General features: G+C 37.7%; 1 protein-coding gene and 1 long non-coding RNA gene across 2 annotated transcripts in view; one reads left to right on the top strand and one right to left on the bottom strand.

Annotated features, from left to right (window-relative positions):
• The first annotated feature begins 929 nt into the window (after nt 1–929).
• Nucleotides 930–25,857, top strand: LOC104007554 (uncharacterized). The gene is made up of 3 exons (XR_681799.4): nt 930–1,242; nt 24,016–24,316; nt 25,668–25,857. It is a non-coding gene; the product is annotated as an uncharacterized LOC104007554 (long non-coding RNA).
• ADAM7 (ADAM metallopeptidase domain 7) overlaps nt 6,247–26,051 on the bottom strand; it is a 68,655-nt gene continuing 48,850 nt past the window's right edge. Inside the window, exons 13-22 of the mRNA XM_519664.8 lie at nt 25,286–25,375; nt 24,078–24,273; nt 23,578–23,680; nt 22,949–23,135; nt 16,862–16,942; nt 15,967–16,045; nt 15,328–15,433; nt 14,660–14,759; nt 8,280–8,335; nt 6,247–7,266 (exon numbers count right to left, since the gene is read on the bottom strand). Coding sequence (XP_519664.5) covers nt 7,266; nt 8,280–8,335; nt 14,660–14,759; nt 15,328–15,433; nt 15,967–16,045; nt 16,862–16,942; nt 22,949–23,135; nt 23,578–23,680; nt 24,078–24,273; nt 25,286–25,375 — 999 coding nt within the window. The 3' untranslated portion in view covers nt 6,247–7,265. The remainder of the gene's footprint in view (nt 7,267–8,279; nt 8,336–14,659; nt 14,760–15,327; nt 15,434–15,966; nt 16,046–16,861; nt 16,943–22,948; nt 23,136–23,577; nt 23,681–24,077; nt 24,274–25,285; nt 25,376–26,051) is intronic.

The raw sequence follows: 26,051 nt of genomic DNA, 5'->3' as shown, positions 1-26,051 counted from the left end.
TGTTGCAGTGAGCTGAGACCATGCCCCTGCTCTTCAGCCTGGGCCATGTAGCAAGACCTTGTCTCAAACAACAACAGATAACCACAGCGTAGAATATCCAATGCAGCCTGTTTTTAATGTCTTCTCATACCATGCTTTCCTATATACCTCATGATATAACTACACTAACCTACTTTCTGTGATCAGACCTACCAAACTCAGGTATGCTTAGACTCGCTGCTTCTCCCTGGAATGTTAATTCTCTGCTTGGCAAACCCTTGTACCTTTGTTAAGACCTTGATTAAAAGTTACCTCTCTGACGCCTTCTCCATTCCAACAAGCATTAGAAGCCTCCTCTTCATTCCCCTGGGCAATTTCACCTACTGCCTTCCTCTTTGGTGCCATGTATCACATTAATTTATTTTTCTAATTTTTTTTCCAGAATTTCATTTTTCATGTATATGTGGCAATGTATTTTATTTTTAAACTTTTAATTTTTAATTGTTGTGGGTACAGAGTAGGTATATATATTCAGAGGATACATGAGATGTTTTGATACAGACATCACATAATTTATGACCATCCATTTAGAAGCCTGTTTTGCTTGCTCACAAAGCTTGGTTTTCTCAGGGCAGGGCTGTGTACCCCTACATATCTTCATGTCCCTAGAATAATACCTCTAACACAGCCAGTATGCGATGAGTACATGTTGAACAAAGACGTTAATGGATAAGTAAATAGAACCTACATGGCATCAGTCCACATTCGTTGTTTACTTTTATAAGTTTTTTCCCCTCTGAAATCTGTAAGTGTGCTTAATCTCTGCCTCTGCTTTTTTGTTATTGTTTCTATTTAGAGGAGTCACAGAGGGATCCTAGTGAAGAGGGTTATAACTTTGCCTGTTTTGTGATGCAGGAGGTGATGTCATGTTGTTCTGCCGTTTTATCATTGTTCCTTCTGAGCCTGAGTGTTCTTTCTCTTGAAGATTCAAGTGAACCAGGGCAGGAGAATGACATCAGACTGGGCTTGTGCCTGATAATTCATTTCTGAAGGTGCAATATTAAGTGTCACAGTGTCCAGCTGGTGATATTTTCAGCATAGAAACCTGTTAGACACGGCAGCATTAACGAGATGGAATGAATTGATTTATTTCTCTTCTGAATTGCTTGGCAGTGCTTCAAGATTGACGCATCAGATTTGCACAATGTGCCACTTTAGGAGATTATTTCTTCCTTCCTTCAGCCAGACAGAAGACTGCAGTAGGTAATGATAGCTTAAACTTGGGAAATGTCCTTCTTCAGAGACAGCGTCACGGACATTTTGGAGAGGATCAGATTACTCTACAGCTGCTTTCCCTGGTGGACCTGAGGAGGCACACCCCTGAGCCAGGACTTTAAGGGAGAGGGTAGAACAACCTAGAAGCTCAGGAGGTCACTCCAACTATTATCTTCCCTTCTGTGACTTATTGACATACACTTTGATATCAAGGCACTGATGCTGATAACGTGAGAGAAAGGAATAGATTAATTATGGGATGAGGAGTATTTTAAATGCTAAAGGCTTTGTCTAAAATAATTCACATTTTTCCATCCAGTGGTTCCTCTCTTTGAATCCTGTTAGAATGACAGTAGATCTTTTAATTCTTTCCCCCCTTTAGGCATGACTTTGAAGAACCTGAAGATGTGAAAATGAAATGGATACTGTGCTCCTTTTGGCTAGGATTGGGGAGGGCCCACTAACTGATCTCTACTACCCAGCCCCTTTCAACATCAAAGCTACTTTTTTTTTTTTTTTTTGAGACAAAGTCTGGCCCTGTCGCCAGGCTGGAGTGCAGTGGTGCAGTCTCAGCTCACTGCAACCTCTGCCTCCTGGATTCAAGGGATTCCCCTGCCTCAGCCTCCCGAGCAGCTGGGACTACAGGTGCATGCCACCATGCCTGGCTAATTTTTTGTATTTTAGTAGAGACGGGATTTCACTCTGTTGGCCAGGATGGCCTCAATCCAAAGCTACTTTTAGCAGGATTGAACTCTGAGGTCATCCAGTGGCCAGTTGTGATGCTGTCACTCTTAAAACTGGAGTGAGTTACTGTTCGGATGGTGACTTTGGTCTGAGGCCTGTGATTCCTGTTTTGCCATTTCTTGGCTGTGTGTTTGAGGACCTCTTAATCCCTAGCCTCCTCATTTGTAAAATAATCCTTCCCATGGACCTTGTGCATTTCATGGAAATGCAATAGTATGGGGTCTGGAAGATTCTTTATAGGCGTTCTACCTTTCCCTATGTGTTCCAAGTGACCCTCATCTGGTGCATTCTTCATTTGATTAAAGCAAGGAAGGAAGCTTTAGCAGAGGGCTGTTATCTCTTGATTGGCCGCTGCCATCCCCTGACCCACCGTCTTCCCTTTTATGCACAGTGATGGCAGAGACAGCAACAGACAGCTTGCCCAAACACACTAAGCTGAATTAAAGCACCACCCAGGTAGAGGTCTATTCTATTAAGAAAGGATCATCCAGAAATTGAGGTCACTATAACACAAGGGAAAGATTCAAGGATCCCAAAGTGTCTGCTAGGAAGTGGCCAATGAGGGCTGCAAAGAGTGTTTAAGTTTTAGTCCATCCCCAAATACAGTTCTTCCTTGGACAAAAACATCTCAGCCATGCTCTGGCTGAATTGGGAGGTGACAGCTGCCTAGCTTTGCGCTTCCTACCTGATATGTTAACTCACGCACCATTATACTGTGGTTGGGAAGTATGGTGGATGGTAGATGGAAGACGAGAATGGGAGTGAGATATTTACACAGTTCTGAATTTTGGGGGTGAGGGCTGTGCATTCTTCCTGTCAAAGTTGTATTTATATCAGTAGCATAATAATGATTAAAAGCATACTCTTTGGAGTTAGACTTCCTGGCTTAGAATTGTGACTATACTAGTTAATCAGATTTCTCTTTTGGCAAATTATTTGACTTTTTTCATATCAATTTTCCAAGCTGTAAAATGAAAATAGTAATAGTATTTAACTCATTGTTTTAAGTTAAATGAAATAATACATATGAAGTGCTTAGAATAATCTCTGACAAATAGTGTCCAGTCACGAAATGCTGTTTGTTCTAGCTGCTGTAGTAGCATATCTCTCGTATCCTTGGGCAAGAGACTTTGGCTTTTGAATTTACTTATCTAAGATCCTCTAAGACAGCTCTGATACAATTTCTTCCCAGCCAGCATTCCTGCAATCCCAAAGACCCCCCCTTTTCCATATTTTTTTTTGTCCTTGGAGACTTCTAAGGTTTAAAGTTATATGTATGTTCTTTCCTTAGCAATCAATACCCATTACATATGTCTCACAATTACAACTTTTCCTGGAGACAGATGTTAATGGATTCTGTCCAGCCCACTAGACCCTCACTTCCCTATACATCAGCTCTTGAGTTTCCTAAAAGCCTGAACTTCAATTAGAAAGTGATCAGGAAGCTTCTCAAAAAGCCTAGGAATCTAATCAATATTTCTCACACAATGGTGATGATTAGTAGAGGACATCAGTTGTCATCAACAGTCCACCACAATGTCAGATAAGTAACACAGGATGCAGGCTTCTGACATTCACCATCCATTATACATCCCCTGGGAGGTGGGAGCACTTCAGGTTTCCATGGCAGCAGTCGGCCAAGCTAATTTGATGGCCTTCAAAAAAAAAAAAATGAACAGATAATATATAACTAAACAACAACAAAAACTAGACACCCACTCGCAGTAGTTTTAAGGACCCTGGGTTTTTTGGGGTTTATCCAAATGCCAATGTCAAGAAGATTGGGCTTCATAACTGAGAGTAAAGAAGATTTATCCTTCCAGCCTAAAATCTCCATTCAAAGCTTTCTAGCTGAGAACCCAGTTCCCCTTTCGTTTTAGGGATATGGTTCCTGTTTGCCTATTTCCATCCACAACTCTGCCAGAGACGAAAGCAGTGTTTGAAACAATTCACCAAGATTTCCATCTGTAATCATCAAGAATGGAACTGATCAAATTCCTTAAGAAATTTACTTAAAGTCATGATTTTGACAGCCTAGTGCTATCTGGAAAAGGGACAGCAGCAGCCTGGAGCAGTTTTCTAGCTAACAAGAATTTTGTTAGCTATGTGGCCACCTAGTGGCTCTTCCATGGATGTCGCTGATGCGTTGTCAGGTACACAGACAATTGCCCACTAATAAAGAAGTTATTATCTTTCTTGGAATATGACTTCTTAATTTTAGCACATACGATGTGAGTTTCTGAATTCTAGAATCATCCGGCAGGACAGATACTTTGAGAAAAAGGCAGAATAGCTGTGGGGAGATGGCTGATATTTGAGAATAATTGCTGGTATATTGGGAATGCTGATGTATCATCCGTCAGTGAAGGTTTTGTTTTGTGTTGTCATTGGTGCATTCCTGGCAGAACTGATGTAAATATGTGCATTGAGATTCCTTGGCACAACAGCATTTTGATAATGTCTTATAGCAAGTGTGGATTCCAATTTATTGTTTGGAGTGTTTTAAAAAGTGGCTGGGCTGGACTTAAACTGCACAATCGATTTCCCCCATCCTCTCCCTTAACTCCCTTCCTGAAGTGTACAGCCACGGACATCTCTGCTTGAAGCGTATAGCCACGGACATCTCTGCTCAGGTTTTAATTCTCACTTTTATATGTTATCTTGTTTTTCTATGGGTTGCCCTGGGGTTGGCAGGTTATAGTGGTCAGTAATTTGGACAGAGGTTTTGCTTAAACCCCGGGGGCCTGTAAAACTTCAGCCCTCAGGCCACTGATCTGTGTGTGGGTTGGGAGTGTAATCGAAGCCCATCAGCTTTCAGTCCTCTCTTGGATTTTACTCTCCGTGGTGCTCTCTCGGGTACCCACTTCTGTGCAGGGTGAGTGGAGGGCTTGGCAACCCTTCCATGCTTCTCTCATTCTCAGAACACCGCCCAACTGTGACCTAATTCCATCCCTGGCTAGTCCACTCCTCACCTCAGCTGCTTCACCTTAGCTGCGCCTCCAGTCCCAGGATAGCCAAGACACATCGTTGTCCTACTTGTTTTCCATAGGTTTTAGCATTTTTGCTTATAAATATTTTGGATTTCTCCTCCCCAACCCAAATCCAGCCTATGGAAGGCCATTTAAAAATGTAAATACAAAATCAGATAAATGGTGTTGAAAAGGGCAGTACATATTATGGGCTCTAAAGGGCAAGATCATTTGCTTCCATATAAATCTGTGTGTGTTCAGAGCAGAGGGGCATGACCCAACTGCAAGGACAACCCCATACCCTAAAACACAGCATCTCAGAACACAACAAACTCAAGTTGAGTTTGGGCAAGTGCCAGCTATGTCCATGTATGGGGCAGGGACTCCCAATGTCCATTCCTGGGAAATCACGGCCAGTAACTGGCTCCACAGTCATGGCAGAACTGGGCTGACAAGGGATCAACAAGTAACGAGGAGCTGTGACGTTTGATTCTGCTCTGTGGACATTGGAAGGAGAGGCTTCCTAACAGCATTTAAAAGGAATAGAAAGTCCTAAGGCCTGGGGTCTACATATGGACAAACTTGGAGAACGTGACCTAAAATTGAAAAGGGGCTTAACTGTCAGAGGCTTCTGGGGTTGTTGGAAGGAAAAGGAAGCAAATTAGAAAGCTAAAGAGATCTGAACAGGAAGCAATGAGGTGGGAGAGTGGAGGGGGTACAAGACATGTTTATTATTGGAGAGAGAAGAACTTAGAAAAAAATTCACCAGAAAGTAGCAGTTAGTTAAATATGGAGCCCAAGACAGAAGCAATGCGGGGAGGTGATGTTGTCTGAAAGAGATATGGAGACAATACAAAAATAATGAATCAGAAAGGTGATCCTTTTTATAAAGGAAATACAATATCATCAAAATGTGCTTTGTTCATCCACATATGCAGTGTTCAGGAGAATATGAAGATGTGGTTGTTCCTTAATTTTGGACATCAGAGGCTTATTGTTTGCTTTAATGAGGCCAGCATATATCAGATGTGGAGTTTCTGGGGTTTTTTTTTTTCCCTCAAATTTACATAAAACGTTTAAATTAGTTTCTTTGGCTTTGAGTACACATTTGTCAACACCCTTTCTTAAAGTGGCGGCTTTGATTAGAACAGCAGACGCCGAAGGAAAGCTCCTGTGGTATCCAGTGCTGAGTCACTGCTGTGCTGTGCTGCAGGCAGGCTCCGCTCCAGGAGAAAAACAAGTCAGCAGAGCAACAACAATGTCAACAAGGACAACAGCCTTTCTTCCTTCTTTTGTAGCCTTTATTTATTTCATCGAGTCAGAACATTTTTATTTAGAACTTGAAAACTTTATTTCAGTAAATGGAAAAAAAATAATGCATGTAGCTTTAACAGTTCACAAGAAGAAAATAGAGGACACAAAAGAACACCTTGAGAGGCATCTGTGTAAGAAGCAGCTGAAATCATTCCCAGGGTAACCCCCCATCCCATAACAAACGGATAGGGAGAGGGCAGAGACAGCACAGAAATGGCACATTGTCAAATTGCACAGGACAAAGACCTTAGAAACCCTTCATAGGAGTTGTGAGTATGTCCTCTCACTTGGAGTAAATTTTCTGAAATTCTTGTAACCCTCTGATTTCTCTGTCAGCTTCTTAAGGAATTCTAGAAAGGCAAACCTAGGAATTTATAATTGCCAGGAGCATTCTGTGTTTTCCTTTCCCACCACCATTATTTTAAGGACTATCCTGCAGTTCTGTCCACTATTCTTCTGCCTCTTTCACTTTTAATTACCTAGAATCCATGCCGCTCTGCCCTGCCTTCTTTGGCATTTCTGCAGGACTTTGATTTAAACCAGAATTAGTGCTAATGATGTCATGTTCAAGTTTTAAAACGTACTTTTATGTTTCCAAAGAAGTAACTTTTTATATGCAATGTTTTCTTCTTAGACTGTAAGTTATCATCCTTAAAGTTTGGATTCTTAAAAGAAAGCAGAGTAACATTTTGTAGGAAAATACTACAGCAAGGTTACGAATTTTTATATTGTGCTAAAGGGCATTTGAAAGACCACAAGACATTTTTTTTCTGCAGCATATGTTTATGATAGAGGGTGTGAATTCTACCGGTAAATATTAACAGAAAGAAGTTGTTTCTCTTAAACATTGTCTGTCTGGATAAAGAACGTTTGAAACACTACCAAAAATGTGAGTAGCAGATATCTAGGTAAGGTTGTAAAGATGTTGCATCCAGAATCCCCAGCCTAAGCTTGCACGGCCATTTTGGATATCCAACTTCAAGCTCTAAATAGAAACAGATGGTTAAAAATAGATTGTTTCCTATGAAATCTGTGAACCATGTATTTCCATTACTCATTTATATCTACTAATTAGAATAACCTTTCTGTGTTCTGTAGTCCTACATTTATTCATGCTTTTATAGATCTCCCTAGTCATTGCTAATTAAGCAGTTATAAAATAAATAGGCCTATTATGAAAGAAAGAAAATAATTTTGTTTTCCATTATGGGATGCCAAACAGTTTGCTGGCACTAAGGAGTGTCTTCACTCTCTACTCTCTGTGGGGCAGGTTTGTCATTGTGGAGTGGAAAGATCATTAGAAAATGCCCTGCTTTTCGGTGGAGGTGGGCGGTGTATCTTATTAAGCAAGATTCCTCATAAGAACGCTTTGTGGAAGGAACCTTCATACTAATCCAGTGCCTAGTGCACTGTAAAAACTCAGCAGAAATAAAGGAGGAAGAAATGAAAACAAACTCAAAATGTACTGAAGCCATGCTCATTTTCATTCCCTTTGACATAAATCACAATTTTTGGATAAATTTTCTAATATAGACATACTAAGTCAAATGTGAAATCAACCCTTCCATTTATTGATTTGATAAGTGAAAAATCTAAAAAAGGAATCATGAAGGAAACTGTTCCTTTTCTGTGATTCCCAACATTACGAAGTCTTTTAACATACTTGAAGAAAACCTGTGGGTATGTATACTCTGACCAACAAAAGTCTGAAAGAATAGTGCTGCTTTCGTTATTCCTAACCTGTATTGAGACTGTGGCACTGTTGAATTCTGGATTGCTCCTTTGGTCCGGTTAGAAAGTTTTGATTAAAACATCCTTAGCAGAATTATATATTAGAACTTTAAGCATATCAGCAAAAAAAAAAAAATTCTAACCTTCCTTATCTGTTGATAAGTACAGAGGATGTCCCCAGTAAATCAATGAGTTGGTAAAGAACACAAAACTATGCCAGCATTTGAAAAATAAAAAAGGGAGGTACTATCTGTCAGGGTAACCTACCACTTGGCACTTTGATTGGGATCTGCGATTCCTCTTGAATCTTTACTTGCAGGTTTCTATAATAAATAAATTATGTTGTATCATGTGCCACATCAGATGTTACACGCATGGGCATCCACACACAGACATGCATGTGCACACATACACATGAGCACATACACACGCAGTCCACCTCTGCTTGCTCCATGAAAAATCCAAGACAGTTTGTAAATTGCTTAAGACAGTTTGTAAATTCCTATGGGATTGAGGGAGAGGAGGATAGATGGTGTTGGTTAAGCAAAGTTGTATCAGAAACCATTATTGGTTGTAAAATCTGTGAATCTTCCCTAGAATATATTAGGTAAGAGATTTTCAAACACTTTTAAAGTATTAGCACTTTCATTCCGATAACATCTCTGTTGGAATCTCAGTAAAATTGATTTTAAACATGGACTGCCCGGGTTCAAGGAAGAATTCATTCATACAACTCCCCCAGCTGTCTGCCACTTTCTGTAATCCTTTTGTGTGATCTGAGGATTCTCTGCAACCACAGATTAGAAACTAATCAACTAATCACAGCGTTTTAGTCGTCCATACAGAAAGCTTAATGAGAATGGCTGCTTTTAAAAATACAAAGTTGAAAATCTGTGTGTATTCAGCACCCAGTTCTGAGTAAGAGGTGCTCTACTGAGTAACCTTGAGGATATAGAGATAGAGATTCTAGTCATTTGGGCAATTCCTAGAAATCCTGTAGTGGTTCTATTTTGTGTGTGTGTGTGTGTGTGTGTGTGTGTGTGTGTGTGTGTGCTTTGACTCAGTCTCTAATGCATGTGTGTGCTAATATGTGCTAATATTTTGTTTCTCCCTTATAAATAAAGATGCAGGGATTACACAGCTTCGTCTAACTGAGGGTTCCAGGGGAGAGACCTCTGGCTGATCAAGGACTCACTGAAAACCATTGCTGTGTTTTACCTTTTAGAACAGGGGCCAGGACTAGAGTGAGGTGAGTGAGGCATTGGTCTCAGGGGCAGAATTTAAGGGGAGAAAACTAATTCAGTAATTAAGATAAATTTTATGCTAATGTGTTAGTTGAAAATATCAAAATTAATTTGCAAGAAAATGCATGTATCATGGTGAACAAAATGCCAACATTTTAAACAAAAACTTGGGTCTGCCCTAGGACTTGCCTGGCTCACTTCACTCTCCTCACCCTAACCCCCACCCTGTTAAGAAGTAGGTCTCAAATGGTACTTCTAGTTCTAGATCCCTGAGGAATCACCACACTGACTTCCACAATGGTTGAACTAGTTTACAGTCCCACCAACAGTGTAAAAGTGTTCCTATTTCTCCACATCCTCTCCAGCACCTGTTGTTTGGGACATGGATGAAACTGGAAACCATCATTCTCAGTAAGCTATCTCAAGAACAAAAAACCAAACACCGCATATTCTCACTCATAGGTGGGAATTGAACAATGAGATCACATGGACACAGGAAGGGGAATATCACACTCTGGGGACTGTGGTGGGGAGGGGGGAGGGGGGAGGGATAGCATTGGGAGATATACCTAATGCTAGATGACGAGTTGGTGGGTGCAGCGCACCAGCATGGCGCATGTATGCATATGTAACTAACCTGCACAATGTGCACATGTACCCTAAAACTTAAAGTATATTAAAAAAAAAAAAAAAAAAAGAAGTAGGTCTCTATGCCAGAGTGTCAGAGTGTCCCATTTCTACCTCCGATCAGAGAGCTATCGATGTTATATTATTGGTCCTTTTCAAGGAACCAACAAATGATTAAGTTTCATGAAAATTATTATTGGAAAGGACATAGCCCACCACCAGGAGGAAGGGGAGGGGAACGTACCAGTGTGATGTAGTGGGGACTTGAAAAACTAGTGGCCAGGCTTTCCAAGGATTCTGGAGTTCTCTGCTAGTAAGAAGAGATACTATTAACCTGCAACTCCTAGTAAATATACCAATACTGAAAGACCCAGACATAATATTCTTGTGTAGATTGTTATCCTACAACATATGAGTCTATCTCAGGACCTGTCTATAAGACAAATTTACATATGAGAAGAGTGGGGATTTATACATTGTGATATGAATATGATGAGGCAGGTCTGCTAGCCACCAAATCTTACTATCGCTAATTGACTGTATGCCTGAAATTCCCTAACCAGCCACATTCCTTTGGGCCTTGAATGTCTTTGAGAAACTCCACAATTTCCTATTAAAATACAAAAATTCCTAAATTAAGTTTCCCTCTTTAAAGTGCATTCTGTTAACTCCCCAGTAAATATTAATACAACTAGAAAGCATGGTCCAATGGAAGCAGGATCTGTGAGAGGCCCTGGATGCCAGAGCAGGGAGAGAAAAAACAAACAAACAAAAAACAAGCATCATTAACGTAATAGGTAAAAGATGCCAAAGACAGACCTCCCCCAAACCCCAGGTTTGCTGAGGACTGGTCTTTGATGGATAACTGTGTCAAATAAGCATCAGTTAAATCATTATTGTTTATAATACTTCATGCCAAAAAATACAAAAACCCTAAATGTGATGTTTGAGGATCCAACTCTGCGATCTCTGTTAATATCATGGTGTATATACCATCAACAGTAAATTGAATTTATTCACATATTCAACAGATATTTATTCATCTTCTCTTCTAGGTGCCCCTCATTTAACCAAAAAACCAAAAGCCCTTAAAGGAAGCTTAGAATCTATAATCATAACAAATATGTCCTACGCTCTATGGTTACTCATCATTGAGCAGTACTCAGCCTACCTTTCCTGACTCATCTCTCTGGAAGTCCACCTATTTTAACGTATTAATTTAAGGAAAATGTAATTAGGAAAGTAACTGCAACAGCACATGAGGCATCGTAGATTAAAATAACACATATTAAGTGCTAAGTGTATACCAATCACTGTGCTAAGTATATTTACATACAATTTCTCATTTAAACCTCAAGACGAATGAGAATTATATTAGCATCATGCGGTTTCTTTCCTGAAAATCTCAGTGTAAACTTAAAAAAAATCACACGTTGTTATTTTGTCCATTCTAATGGATAATTTAGACTTGGTTTTACCTTCTTGGAATCACATCTGGCATAATAAAGAGTATAAATGGATAAAAATGATAACTAACATATATAACCAGAGAAAGATGCACTATCTCTATATGCCAGTGAAATTCATCAGAGGCATTTCCACTAAAATGTCATATATGTGTTCTGGGGGATAGAGTGGGGGTATGCTCTGCAATATTGTGCAGTAAAAATCACAAGGCTTATGGCATGCCTAAAGCCATGGCAAAGCATTCAAAACCTCTGGAACTACGTAACCAGACCACCCCACACCAAAAATATCCTGATTTTAAAATACTGGCAATATAATATTTTTATTGGCACTTGGATCTAGCAAGAGTCAGTTAATTATTAGCCTTAAAATTTGGGCCTTTCGATCCCTTCTTCATGACTTAAATCCTAATGGGCAGTTTCATCATTTTAAAGAGGTAATCTTTTCAAAAATGATGCTTGCTTCATCAGCTATTTTTTTTTTTTAAAGCTAATGCCTTTGTAGTTTCTTGATCTTTCCTTACAGGTTTTGTCTTGATTGTTGTTGTTATTGTTGTTTTTTGAGACAGGGTATCACTATGTAGCCCAGGTTGGAATGCAGTGGCATGATCATAGCTCACTGCAGTCTGGAACTCCTGGGCTCCAGAGGTTCTTGGTGCCTCAGTCTCCCGTGTAGCTAGTGACTACAGGTGTGCACCATTATGTTTGGCTATTTTTTTTATATAGACAAATGCTTGACATATTACTCAGCCTGGTCTAGAACTCCTGGCCTCAAATTACCCTCTTGCCTTGGCCTCTCAAAGTGCTAGAATTATAGCTGTGAGCCACTGTGCCTGGCCACTCAGTTATTTTTATTTTATTTTATTTTATTTTTGTACTTGAAGTTCAGGGGTACATGTGTAGAACGTGCAGGTTTATTACATAGGTATACACGTGGCATGGTGGTTTCCTGCACCCATCAACTTGTCACCTATATTAGGTATTTCTCCTAATGCTATCCCTCCCCTTGTCCCCCATCCCCCGACAGGCCCCAGTGTGTGATGTTTCCCTCACTGGGTCCATGTGTTCTCATTGTTCAACTCCCACTTATGAGTGAGAACATGCGGTGTTTGGTTTTCTGTTCTTGTGATAGTTTGCTGCAAATGATGGTTTCCAGCTTCATCCATGTCCCTGCAAAGGACATGAACTCATCCTTTTTTATGGCTGCATAGTATTCCATGGTATATATATGCCACATTTTCTTTATCCAGTCTATCATTGATGGACATTTGGGGTGGTTCCAAGTCTTTGCTATTGTGAATAGTGCTGCAGTAAATGTACGTGTGCATGTGTCTTTATAGTAGAATGATTTACAATCCTTTGGGTATATACCCAGTAGTGGGATTGCTGGGTCAAATGGTATTTCTAGTTCTAGATCGTTGAGAAATTGCCACACTGTCTTCCACAATGGTTGAACTAATTTACACTCCCACCAACAATGTAAAAGTTTTCCTATTTCTCTCCATTCTCTCTAGCATCTGTTGTTACCTGACTTTTTAATGATCACCATTCTAACAATTTTTTAAGTGAGCTGAATGTATTGGAAATTATTGCTGTTGCTACAATTATTGAACAAGCTGTGATTTGCAGGGACTTCTGCAGGATTTTCAACATTTTTCTTAGATCTTCATATATTGCTTACATTCCTAGTTTACTGAATTTTCTCAGGAATAGACATAATTTTTTCAAATAATTTATCTGCCTCTATTGATATGATCATATGATTTTACATTTTCACTGATAATACAGTAAGTTAGCCTCATTGCTTTTTTGAATGTTAAAGTTTCTTTGCATTATTGCAGTAATACTTGATCATGATTCATTATCCTCTATATATGATCATGATGCATTATCATTTATCATGAGATTCAATTGGCTAACATCTAATAATAATTCATGCACCTATATTTGTTAGTGTATTAGTAGTGCTTTCTTCTTGTAATGACTTTTATAGGTAGACATCAGAGAAATATTGGCCTCATAAAATAAATTGGGAATATCCCCCCTCTTTCCAATTATCTGGAAAGTTTATGTAGAATTGGTGTTATGCATTCATGAATTTTTAAATAGAATTCGCCAGTAGAGCCATATGGGTCAAATATTTTTTTGTTTGTGGAAAGGTTTTTACTACAAATTTAACTTGAGCTATTCAGGTTATCTGTTTTTCATGAGTAAGCTTTAGTAATTTTTATCTTTCAAAAATTTCCATTTCATTGCACTGTCAAATCTATTAAAATAAGGTTTTTCATAATATTTTCTAATTGTCAACTTAATATTTATAGTATCTTCATTGATGTTGCCTTTCTGATTCTTGATGTTAATAATATGTACTAACTAGTTAGACTGGCTGGAGGCTTATAAAATTTATTAATCTTCTCAAAATACATTTTCTCTGTTATTTTTCTGTTTTCTATTTCATTAGTGACCAATCTGATATTTACTTTTTCTTTTTCTCTGCATATATTGGGCTTCATTTTCTTTATTTTCTCTAGTTTCTTAAAGTAAAAGCTGAGGTCATTGATCTTTTATTTTTCTTCTTTTCAAACAGAAGCAGATAAGCGCTATACATTTTCCTCTACTGATTTTACTACACCTGCATGTTTTGGCACGTGGTATTTAATTTTCATTCAGGTTAAAATACTTTCTAATTTCCCTTTTGATTATTCCTTTGAAAGTTGAGTTCCTTAGAATTCGTTACCTAATTTTCAACTGAGAATTTTTCTAATTAGTAATATCTTTCCATTACTTACTTCTATTGTAATTTAATTCTGAGAATATATTTTGTGTGGCTACAATTCTTTTCTTTCTTGTTTTTTAGTCTTTATATTTTTAGTAGAGACAGGGTTTCCCATATTGGCCAGGCTCATCTCAAATTCAGGTGATCTGCCTGTCTTGGCCTCCAGAAGTGTCAGGATTACAGGTGTGAGCCACTGTGCCCAGCTCAATTCTTTTACGTTTGTTAAGACTTGCTTTGTGGCCCATAATGTGGTTTATGCTTGTAAATTTTTCCAATAGTGCACAAATTAATATTTTATTCAACCAATATATTCTGCTCTGATATAGTATCTTCGTTATTGTTCCATATTTGTTTTGAATCCTGCCTTCTTTTCTTTCCCTACATGTAGATTCAAAGCTTCATGTGTGTGGAACCATGTTAAATTGCTCCTCTGCACTTCCCATGTCACTTAGCTTAGGACGGGTTCTACTTTAAACACATGCAGCTACTTAAAAAAAATCAATAAATTAACTGTTGCAAATGGAAGTTTCTTACATTTCGGAAATGAATTTCTGGCAGGATTGGCTCAGTCCTTATCTGCTGCTCATCACCAAAGTATCCTTTGTTCTCCACTCCCAGGGTTTCTGTAGGTGGGCTGTCAAGAAGGAAATTGAACAACTAATTTATTAGATATAGGGCTCTTCAGGTTATTTATTTCTTCATGAGTAAGCTTTAGTAATTTTTATATTTCAAAAATTTCCATTTCATTACAATGTTAAATGTATCGAAATAATGCTTTTTTATATTGTCTAATTATCAACTTAATACTTATACAATCTTCAGTGATGTCACCTGTTTCTTGATGTGGGAAGAATCAGAAATTATGGGATAAACATTTATGGCTAAAATTAAATCATCTACAAGATTTTTAAAATACTGATGCTCAAGTCATACCCAATAACAATTAAATCACAATGTCTTCAACCCACATCAGTATTTTTTGAAAGACCTGTTGGTGATTTCAATGTGCACAAAGTTTGGGAATCATTGATATTAGCATCTGGATATGAGCAAGTACATAAAAGCTTGAGTTACTACTATTCTTACCTGATCTTCAGTAAGAAGCTTATACTTCCCCCTATTGAATATCCTCTGTAACTACAAACCTTACATATTCTCAGTAACAATTCCCTTCTTCAACACATAGAAAAATGTAAATGTACCTCTGAACTTGCTTCAACTTGATACATTTTCGGTAACGAACTAATAGTATAAGAACTCCGATACCGACAATAACCAGGACAAGCACAACAACCAAGACGGTGATATCTGCAACATGAAGAAACATGGGCTTCATCGAGGGTATCAGTTGTAAAACAGTGGAATATTAACATTTAATGGAGCTGTTACAATGCTCCTTATTCCTTTCTATAGGACTTCAATTCTCCTTTCCTCTCAGTTATTTTTATGTAAAGTAAAAAGCCCAAACATTATACAAATTATCATTTGTATTTGCAACTGACACTCCACCCAATATTCCGTTATATTTAAGGGAACCACAATCATCAGGAAGAGTTTTGATTGTCACTTAATAACTATAGAAAAGCCCTTGTGTGTTGAGGGTTTGTGGAATACCTAAGAAAATTTAATTTAGCTAGAAGAGACTACATTGGCTGTAAAAGGGAATTGCTGTAAAAGGTAATTGCAGTAAAATCAATTTGGGTATTCATGCATAATAATATGAAGACCATACAAATCCATATCAAAACACAGCAAATAAGCAGCAGACTTGAAAAATAAGAAAAACTTTTTTCGCTGGGTAGGCTTTTGATATATGAAAGATTTTGTTTTAGGATGCTCACTGGTAACATTTAAGGTTTCTTCACAGGCTACAGGTTCCTGTCCTTCCTCACAGTGGCACTGGAGTCCGTGGCCATCCACCTGGAAGAGCAGTCAATGATATATTCTCAAATGACTGATAGAAGTTGTGTTCTGCAACTCACTTACTTTAGTGCTACCTCTACATCAAACATACATGCACACAAGCACAAGCACGAACTTTTTATTCGTTAATTAAACTGTGTAACAAAATCAATGATGTATAAAAATAAGTAAACAAAATACAAGAAGCAGCCATCTTTGAAAACGGCCTTTGAATAAGAGAATGATACTGACAAATTCAAAGGCAGATGAACAAGACAGCATGATTTATCTTTCCAGATAAATATATGATATATATGATAAATATGGTAACCTGGTGTGTGTGTGTGTGTGTGTGTGTATTACTATATAAGTGTTACTGATTAACCCAGCTTATGAGCGATGTTAGGCACTAACTGTTAGTAATTGCTGGTATTAGTGTTAATATATTATTTTGTAAAAAATATACAATGTTTGCTGATTTTCTCAAAAACTTGACATTGGTGTAATTTAACTATAAGATATGTTGCAATAGATTCAACTTTAAACATCAGATTTAAACTTTATACATACATGAATCACTGAATTTCTAGATAACCAGTACAATAATGAAAGCATTACTTGTAATACTGGCTACATCTGTGTATAATAATATGTGATTTGGCTCCTTGGATAAATTTTGTTGATAACACATGAAAAAATGAATCCCAAATATATATTTGATTTAGAAAGCAGCAAACATACATATATACATACATATACATGCACATATAGGCTGGGGAATAAAGTAAATATATGGCTGATAAGACATTAATTTTGAAAGCAGTCATATCTTACAGGATTTTCACGGCACTGAGAGGGGCAATTGGTTGAGATATAGACCTTTTCCATGTTTAGACATTCACCATTGTTGCACACCTAGAAATGAAGTAAGCAAGCATGAATTAAAATGACTTACAATTGATGTGAAATTGTAATTTCATGTAATGCATGTGAAGTGCACAATTTTGCATGTAATTTACGTATGAAAAATTTCAATTTACATGATTTAATTATAAGTTATGTAATTTTTCCTACTGTAAAATTCCACATGTAGTATCTTCTGTGGATAGAGAAATCCTCTATAGATGATTGGGATGTGTACTATACATGCAAAGAAATATTTTAAACTCATTAGTTATTAAAATGTTTATGTTCTGAGTAATTACTTCAGTGTTAATCTGTCAAAGATTCTACAACTGTAATTGCAACAGTTTCTTTTGTTTCAATGAAGTTTTTCTTTTGATTTGGTTTAGCAATGTATGTTTATTATACCACAATTGAAGGTCATTTTATTAATATCAATTAATCTTATTTGTGTTTAATATTTTTGCTTTAAATTTTCCTTTCTCTTGGTAAATTTGATCACTAAAATATTATTGGTTTTGTTATTTTTGGTCTTTGCCTGATTCATCCTTACTCATTTATTTAATTTTTAAATGTTATTTTACATTTTATTTATAATTAAGCATTCATTTATTGCCACCAGCTCAAAGATTATATTTACATTTTCTGTAGGGAGAACTTAATACATCTATATTTATTGGAATAAGTGATATATATATATATACTCTTACTCCTTTCATTTTATTTACTTGATTTCCAACATTAGACATTGTGGCTTACCTTTTACTATATTTATCACTTTTATTCAGCTATTGTTTTCTCTAATTTGAAAGCTATATATGCTAATTTCTAAAGATTAATTTGGTTTACATTAATATATTTGAATCTAAATAATTCTATCATTTTCAAGAAAAAATCAACATTAACTCCTCCTTTTGCAAGATAAGAAATTTATCATATTTTTACTTCTTTCCTCTTTCTCTCAATTCAAGTTTTTGATTGAGTAAATCAGATACTACATTGTCAAAATTATTTATTATTCCTGAGATTTTTTACATCATTGTAATAAAAATATTATAATTTATAACTAGAATTTACTCAAAAGTCTTATGGATTTTGTTGCTTGCAATCATTTCTTTAATATCCTATCTCCTTATTTTACCTTCTAAATTTAAATTTATTTCTCTCTTGGCTGGAATACGTTCTTGACTATTTTTCTTTTCAAAAAATAGGTGCAGTCTATATATTACAATATATTTTATTAGTTATAATATGTGTGAGAGTATCATTGTATTGCTTTTCTGTCTGAATAAAAACTTGGCTGTAAATATAGTTTTAGGGTCCCAACAATTATGTTCCCCAAACCTCTGTAGATGTTGTTCCATTGTCTTCTGGATACTTGTTGCAGAGAAGTATTATGGTAACCTGATATTTCTTTCTGTAGCAAATTAATGACCTTTTCTCTTTTGTGCTTATGGCATGTATTCTTTATTTTTGACATTCAAGGCATGAGGGTAAGTAAAAGCCTTCATCTCTTTCTATACATTTTTCCTGGTACTAAGTGAATTTTTTCATACATTCTTCAGATTAGGGACACATTATGATTATTTCATTAACTATATTTTCACCTCTCTTCTGTGTTTTTAATTTAGAATTCATATTAAATCTGTAATGAAATTTTTAGAACTCTATTTCCTGGTTTTATTTATTTTCTTTGAGTTTTAACATTCCTTTATGTTATTGTGTTAAGAAGTTTAGCTTCTAACTTACTGATTTTTTTTGTAATATCCAATTCAGTGGTTTACTGGCCACATTACATATAAACCAGTAATCATGGTTTGTACTTTGAAGGCAATGCTCTTTGATCTCAAATTATACTATTTTATATAGGTTTAATATGTTTTAAAATTTCATTCAAAAAATTTTTCTTGATAAAGGAGGAAATCTTTCAACATTGTATTAGTTCGTTTTCATGCTGCTGATAAAGACATACATGAGACTGGGCAATTTACAAAAGAAAGAGGTTTAATTGAACTTACAGTTCCACGTGGCTGGGGAAGTCTCACAATCTTGGCAGAAAGCAAAGAGGAGCAAGTTACATCTTACATGGATGGCAGCAGGCAAAGAGAGAGCTTGTGCAGGAAAGTCCCCCCTTATAATAACCATCAGATCTCATGAGACTTACTCAGTATCAGGAGAACAGCATGGGAAAGACCTGCTCTCATGATTCACTTACCTCCCAGTGGGTCCCTCCCACAAATGTGGGAATTCAAGATGAGATTTGGGTGGAGACACAGCCAAACCACATCATTCCGTCCCTGGCCCCTCCCAAATCTCATGTCATCACATTTTAAAACCAATCATGCCTTCCCAACAGTCCCCCAGAGTCTTAACTCATTTCAGCATTAACTCAAAAGTCCACAGTCCAAAGTCTCATTCAGTACAAGGCAAGTCCCTTCCACCTAAAATCCTGTAAAATCAAAAAGCAAGTTACTTACTTTCTGGATACAATGGGGGTACAGGCATTGGATAAATACAGCCATTCCAAATGGGAGAAATTGGCCAGAACAAAGGGGCTAATAGGCCCCATGTAAGTCTGAATCCAGCAGGGCAGTCAAATCTTAAAGCTCCAAAATGATCTCCTTTGATTCCATGTCTCACATCCAGATCACACTGATGCAAGAGGTGGGTTCCCATAGTCTTGAGCAGCTCTGCCTCTGTGGTTTTGCAGGATATAGCCTCCCTTCTGGCTGCTTCCATGGGCTGACATTGAGTGTTTGCAGCTTTTCCAGGTGCACAGTGCAAGCTGTGGGTGGATCTACCATTCCAGGGTCTGGAGGACATTGGCCCTCTTCTTACAGCTCCACTAGGCAATGCCTCAGCAAGGACTCTGTGTGGGGGATCCGACCCTACATTTCTCATCTACATTGCCCTAGCAGAGATTCTCCATGAGGGCCCCGCCCCTGCAGCAAACTTTTACCTGGGCATCCAGGCATTTCCATACATCTTCTGAAATCTACGCTGAGGTTCCCAAACCTCAATTCTTCACTTCTGTGCACCTGCAGTCTCAGCACCACATGAAGGCTGCCAAGGCCTGGGGCTTCCACCCTCTGAAGCAACAGCCCAAGCTGTACCTTGGAGCCTTTTAGTCCCAGCTGGAGTGGCTGGGACTCAGGGCACCAAGTCCCTAGACTGCACACAGCACGAGGACCCTGGGCCTGGCCCACTAAACCATTTTCTCCTAGGCCTCTGGGCCTGTGATAGGAGGGGCTGCTATGAAGACCTGTGACATGCTCTGGAGACATTTTCCCCATTGTCTTTGGGATTAACATTTGGCATCTCATTACTTATGCAGACATCTGCAGCCAGCTTCAATTTCTCCTCAGAAAATGGGTTTTTCTTTTCTATCACATTGTCAGGCTGCAAATTTTTTGAACTTTTATGCTCTGCTTCCCTTATAAAACTGAATGCATTTAACAGCACCCAAGTCACCTATTGAATGCTTTGCTGCTTAGAAATTTCTTCCACCAGATACCCTAAATCATCTCTCTTCAGTTCACAGTTCCACAAATCTCTAGAGCAGGGGCAAAATGCTACCAGTCTCTTTGCTAAAACATAACAAGAGTCATCTTTGCTCGTGTTTCACCTTACATTCACCTTTACTTGAAATGGCAACTGAGATTGAATAATTTTTATTTTTTTCTTTACATTCATTGATTCTTTCTTCTGTTCCCTCCATTCTTCTGTTGAACTCATTCACTGAATATTTGTATTCCAGTATTGTAATTTTTCCGTTCTAAAATTTCCATTTGGCTCTTATATTTTATACGTCTTTTCTGGAAGTTTGTTATTTTGCTGAGACCTTCTATTTTTTTCATTTATTTCAAGCGTGTGCATAATTGTTCACTGAAGCATTTTTGTAAAGGCTGCTTTAAATTCCTTGTCAGGTAATTCAACATACGTGTCACCTTGTTGTTGCATCTAGAGATTGTCTTTTGTCATTTCAATTGAGATTTCCCTGGTTCTTTGTTTGAAGAGTGACTCATTTGTATTCTGGATACTCTGGGGACTATGAGCTATAGGATCTTATTCAAATCTGTTGTTTTAGCAGATCTTCTCTAAAACCATTCCTGTTATGGAAGAGAATCACTGCTTCACTCACGCCAGCTGGGGTGGAAACCCAGCCTCCTCACATACTTTCATGACACTGGGGTTGGAAGAATTCATCACCACTGAGCTGTGGTGAATGTCCTGACTCCCCATAAGCCTCCACTGAAACCCTGTCTGGAGCCAGGGCATCTGTTAGAGCTGGAAGAAAATGGAAGTCTAGGCTTCCCACTTGATCCTTGCTGATGCAGGAGGAGTCAGACCACAGAATTTTTCCCTGCTGTTTGGTTGGAGTGGGGCAATTATTACCAAAATGTTTTCTGTCTCATTAGCCTACTCCTTTTCTTGTCCTTTGGTTTTAGAGAAGCCCTGCTAAAACAACAGATTTGAATAAGGTCCCACATAGCTCATAGTCTAAAAATAGCATATCAATGCCAAAAAGAAGATTTTTTTTCACTCACATCATTGTGATACCTACATAGACTGGCATTAACTATGCATGAATTTCCTCATTAGAATTTGGCTGAAGAACTGGCACCACTGTGATGGATGTACTTCTGCCCTAAGCCTTCTCTTGAAGGAATAAGCTCTCTATGCGGAGTACGTGGTCACAGTGTACTTGGGAGATGGAGATGGATTCCTTCACAACTGCCTTTCTAACAGCCCCTTTCTTCAGTCCTTGCCACTCTTAAAGAAGGAAGCACTTTGTATCTCAGGCTGGTTTTTCGTATCTGAGGTGAATAGCAAATCTTTTGGTATTTTCTTCAACCTCAGGCTTCACACTTAGTCTTGTTGAATACCTTTGAATTTTTTAGCTTGTGGTTAGCATACATACCTTAATTTTCACAAACATAGCTTTCTTAGCATGTTGATATTCATTTAATGATTTTAACAGGAAGTAGGATAGTTAAATATATAGACTCAAAATGTAAGTCGCTATTAAATATTTAGTTCTAGTTCTTTTTTTTTACATTCTGAACTTTGGTTTTCCAATGTATTTCTCTATCACACTGTACAAATGTCACTGTAATATTTTTGGTGATAGTGTAGAGAGAGAAGGGAAGACATATCACATAGAGAACCTACTCAGTTTCAAATACCTGATTTTAGGGGTAAAATATCATGTGTTTTCCATATATTCTTTATGAGCCAACTATTGTTTAGAGTATGCATTCTAATGTTGTCATCTTGCCATAAAAAGCTCTTTCCAATTTGGACCCATTCTGTCTTCTCTTCAATTTCATCTTTTGCCATTTAACCCAAAGGTCAAGCCACTCTGAAATTGCTGGTTATCTGAATTATGCCATACACTTTGTACCTTTACATATTGTGCAGGCATTTTTTGCTAAAATGTCTTCTCCCATTTCCTGTGTGTTAAAATGTTCAAGTCAAAGCTGAAATGTTACTCATTTAAGATGCCATTTCATCTTCTCTGAGCAAAGTCAGCCACTTTTCCTTTAGACATCAATGTACATTGGTCACACCACTAAGAAAGCATTTTTTTGAACTGTAATCACGTAATTTTTACTGTATGAAATTCTCATGTATGCTTACCTTTAGTGTACAGTCAATGGCACCATAGTATATGGCTAGTAAATATGAGTGAATGAATAAAATAAATGAAGATGTAAGGCTACTTTATACTCACATTAATTAGAAAAATCCATGTCTATAATTTCATTAGATATCCGCTGTAAGTTTTACTAATTAAGCACATTTGTAACAATTATGGGTCATTTGGCATGACTAAAATTAGGCAAAATGGATGTTTATTACAGTGTTATTGCTACTCTGCTCCTCATTAAAAAAATACTTGTCAATATTTTTTCCTTTTCCATATCTAGACCTCTTTGGAAGCAATTACAGTATCCAGTAATGTTTTTAAAGGATTGAACTAAGAAGTTTTAATAAAACAAAGGGCTTTTGTCTTACCATTCCCTCTCCACATTTTGTTCCTGACGCCACCAGGCCAATGTCTGTAGAATCATGGTATAAAAAAATAGTTTTGCATTTGACAGTAGCATTCTGCTGGGGATCCTTAAGGTGATAAGTCTTGTCTTCTCCAAGGAGAGAGGAAAGTTCCCCTCCAGTGCAGTAGATCTTTCCACATCTGACATCTCTGAAGGAAAGGCAGAATATTCAAACTTGGAACTAGAAATACAACTTTTGAGACTAGGCTGGCAATGGAGCCTCCCGGTCATTCTTTTTCTAGATCCAGGTTTCTCGCCAAGTTAAGGAGGCTGTAATGGGCAGAGAAAACCACTGAGCAAAGTCTTGGCCCTGGGAAGTGAGATGAGTCCGTAAAAAATGTAAAATGATCATATTTCTTTTGGATTTCCCTGTGAACCTCACAAGTCAATACTGGCTTAAGTTTACAGGGGAATATTTTTTTATTAGTAATTTGAATTAGCATAATTTTAATCAGGACACCAAGATTTCCGTATTTCCCTCTTCTCCCGGTCTCAGTAAAAAGAGGTTAACAGGTCTGGGGACAGAAGCCATTCTGATTTTGACAAAGTGCTGTAAGAAGGCAAATTACTTTTTTTCTACAGGGCACTTACTTCTCCTCACAGGGAAGAAATCTGTTTTCCTTGTTTTTGCAGTATCCAAATTTATTTCCTTTTGTATTCATCTTGTAGCAGATATCATGACTCTCTATTGCCTCTGGGGTAAAAAATGGTATAAAAGTAAAACAATAAAAGCATGACTATCATGGATCATAAAAGACCTTATTTTTCTAATGTAATTAAACTTTCAGAATCATGTCATAGTGAAGTAGAATGGAATAAATTATTTAAAAACTATCCTGTTGCCTCAGGAGAATATTTTAGGCTGGAGATATAAAACAGTAACAAATATACATAGCTCATATACTGAGATAGTTAATATTAGACGTAAGATCAACTAATATGACAGGTAATATCCAGAGAAATGCTAAGCAATATCTTGGAATAATGCCACAAATGACATTATATCTGATCTTGACCCAATTCCTACAGGGCAATAACAGAGAAATAGAGGCCACCATCTGTGTGAATACTTCACTGTGATTATCTCTCACCATCATCAAATAGTTCAGAGCACTGATCCTCACGAGTTGGACATTTCCCCATGAAACAGTAGCCTTCTGAGTTCTTACAAGGAAATCCATTGACCCTGAACTGGTCCTTAGGACAGGCAGGCGAGTGGCCAGTGCACATCTCAGGAAAATCACATTCATCTTTCGCCGGCCTGCATATGGACCCTGCTTTTTTTATCTGTTGAGGAAAAACAAAGAGACTAAATCCTGGATACATTTAGGTAGGTAAGGTTTCGTAAGTAGACAGAAAGTTGACCCATTCATCCAAAAAAAGGTTTTAAGGATGGATCATAGCTTCCTTCTCCATTCCATCAAGAATCATTGTCATTTGTCAATGTGTTGGCACTCATGTAATTTTAAGAATGACAAAATGATGTTTTTGAAATTTGGTATTACAGCAGCCTTAGGGAGAGTTGGGATGTACATCAAATGAAGAAACGGGCAGGTGTTCTCATTTATCTTGTCTTTTCTTTGTCCCAAGGGATCCAGTACATACCCTGCCTACCCCCTACCCACCTCAAATTGGGAACCCCTGCTTATAATGAGGAAATCTCCAGTCCCAATAAATCAGATTCCTGCGTATGAACTGGAGAAAAATACCCTTGCTTTCACTGCTAGAGGGAACTGCATAGAGATATTCTCTCATTCAGCCATTCAATAAGAATTTAATTACGCTGGGTTCTGGATGAATTCGAAGATGCATAAGATATGTTTGTTTTCTTTGTGAATTCACAATAAAGTTGAGTGAAAGAAGTGTCAGTAAACTCTTGGACAGAGCCATTGGGGTTTCTGGTTGTCTTCCTCGGGAACGTTTCTTCACTTACTAGCCACTACCACTTTCCAATGCTAATATAACCCCTTTCCCTTTTAGCTCTCCCTTGGGATTTCAACTATCCTCCCAGATGAGGTTAAACAGATTGGGGATTATTTACAAAGGAGTAAGAATAGAGCTGGTCATGTGACTTCCCTCCTAAACCTCCAATTGCTACTTGATGTTTCTCCACTACCCAGGCCATAGCACAGCCCAATGCTCAGATGTTGGAGCATCTCACAAGAATCTCTGTTGGGTACTTGCAAGCCTAGCTTCATTTTGGAGTCAGTGGTGCAGGGCTGTCCAGTGGTTAGATAACTCTTGGATCCTACATATTCTTAAACTGAAAAAAAAAACTTCTCCTGGCACATGACCTTACCTGACAAGATTCACAGCATTCTCCTTCTGCACAAGTAAATCCTGGCTTCAGTACACATGTGTGTGCATCACAGCAAGGATTAGTACACTCCTGGCAATAACCACAAAAGAGAGATGAGAAATTGGTATGTACTTTGACTCCTGTTTGAAGAATTAATTAGTTGTGCTTCTGTGGATTCTGTTAGAGTTAAATACTGATGCATGATTGTTGGCTGTGGTACATACATAAAGATTACTGTTTAGAACTGGTATTTGGGACTTTAACTATTTCTCCTTCTCTCGTGCTGTTTGGTACATTACAGGTAATGGATTCTCATTGACAGAATTAGAGAGTCCAACATTTATAATCTTCATTTATCCTAATTATCTCCATTTCCTTGAAGGGTCGTACTGCTTCCCTGTACTGAAGTGTGATGTGAGACTATTCAGCTGCTGAAGATCTGATTTTACCTTTTGCTCAAGCTGCCCATTATTTCAGGCTGACTTTTATTTTTTAAAGTATCATTAAATAACATCAAAATGGTAACTTCTGCCCTATTTTCTCAAACAAAATAAAAACTCAAAGAAAATGGAGTGTGGCCGGATAAGGTACCTCATGTGTTAGAATGAATCCATGGAACCATTCCAAAGAATGCATATGGACAGGAGGATCATTTTCCAAAATTAAGAGCCTCTTTGCATTTAACCTGAGACATTTGAAGACATTCTTATAACCTTTGGACAGGTTACTGTCCCCAGTCTGATTATGGAGTCTCTAACTGCTGTCC

The sequence above is a fragment of the Pan troglodytes genome, chromosome 7, assembly GCF_028858775.2.
Source record: "Pan troglodytes isolate AG18354 chromosome 7, NHGRI_mPanTro3-v2.0_pri, whole genome shotgun sequence".
Lineage (NCBI taxonomy): Eukaryota > Metazoa > Chordata > Mammalia > Primates > Hominidae > Pan > Pan troglodytes.
Note: the sequence above shows the minus strand (reverse complement) of the source record. Positions and strands in the feature narration are given on the sequence as shown.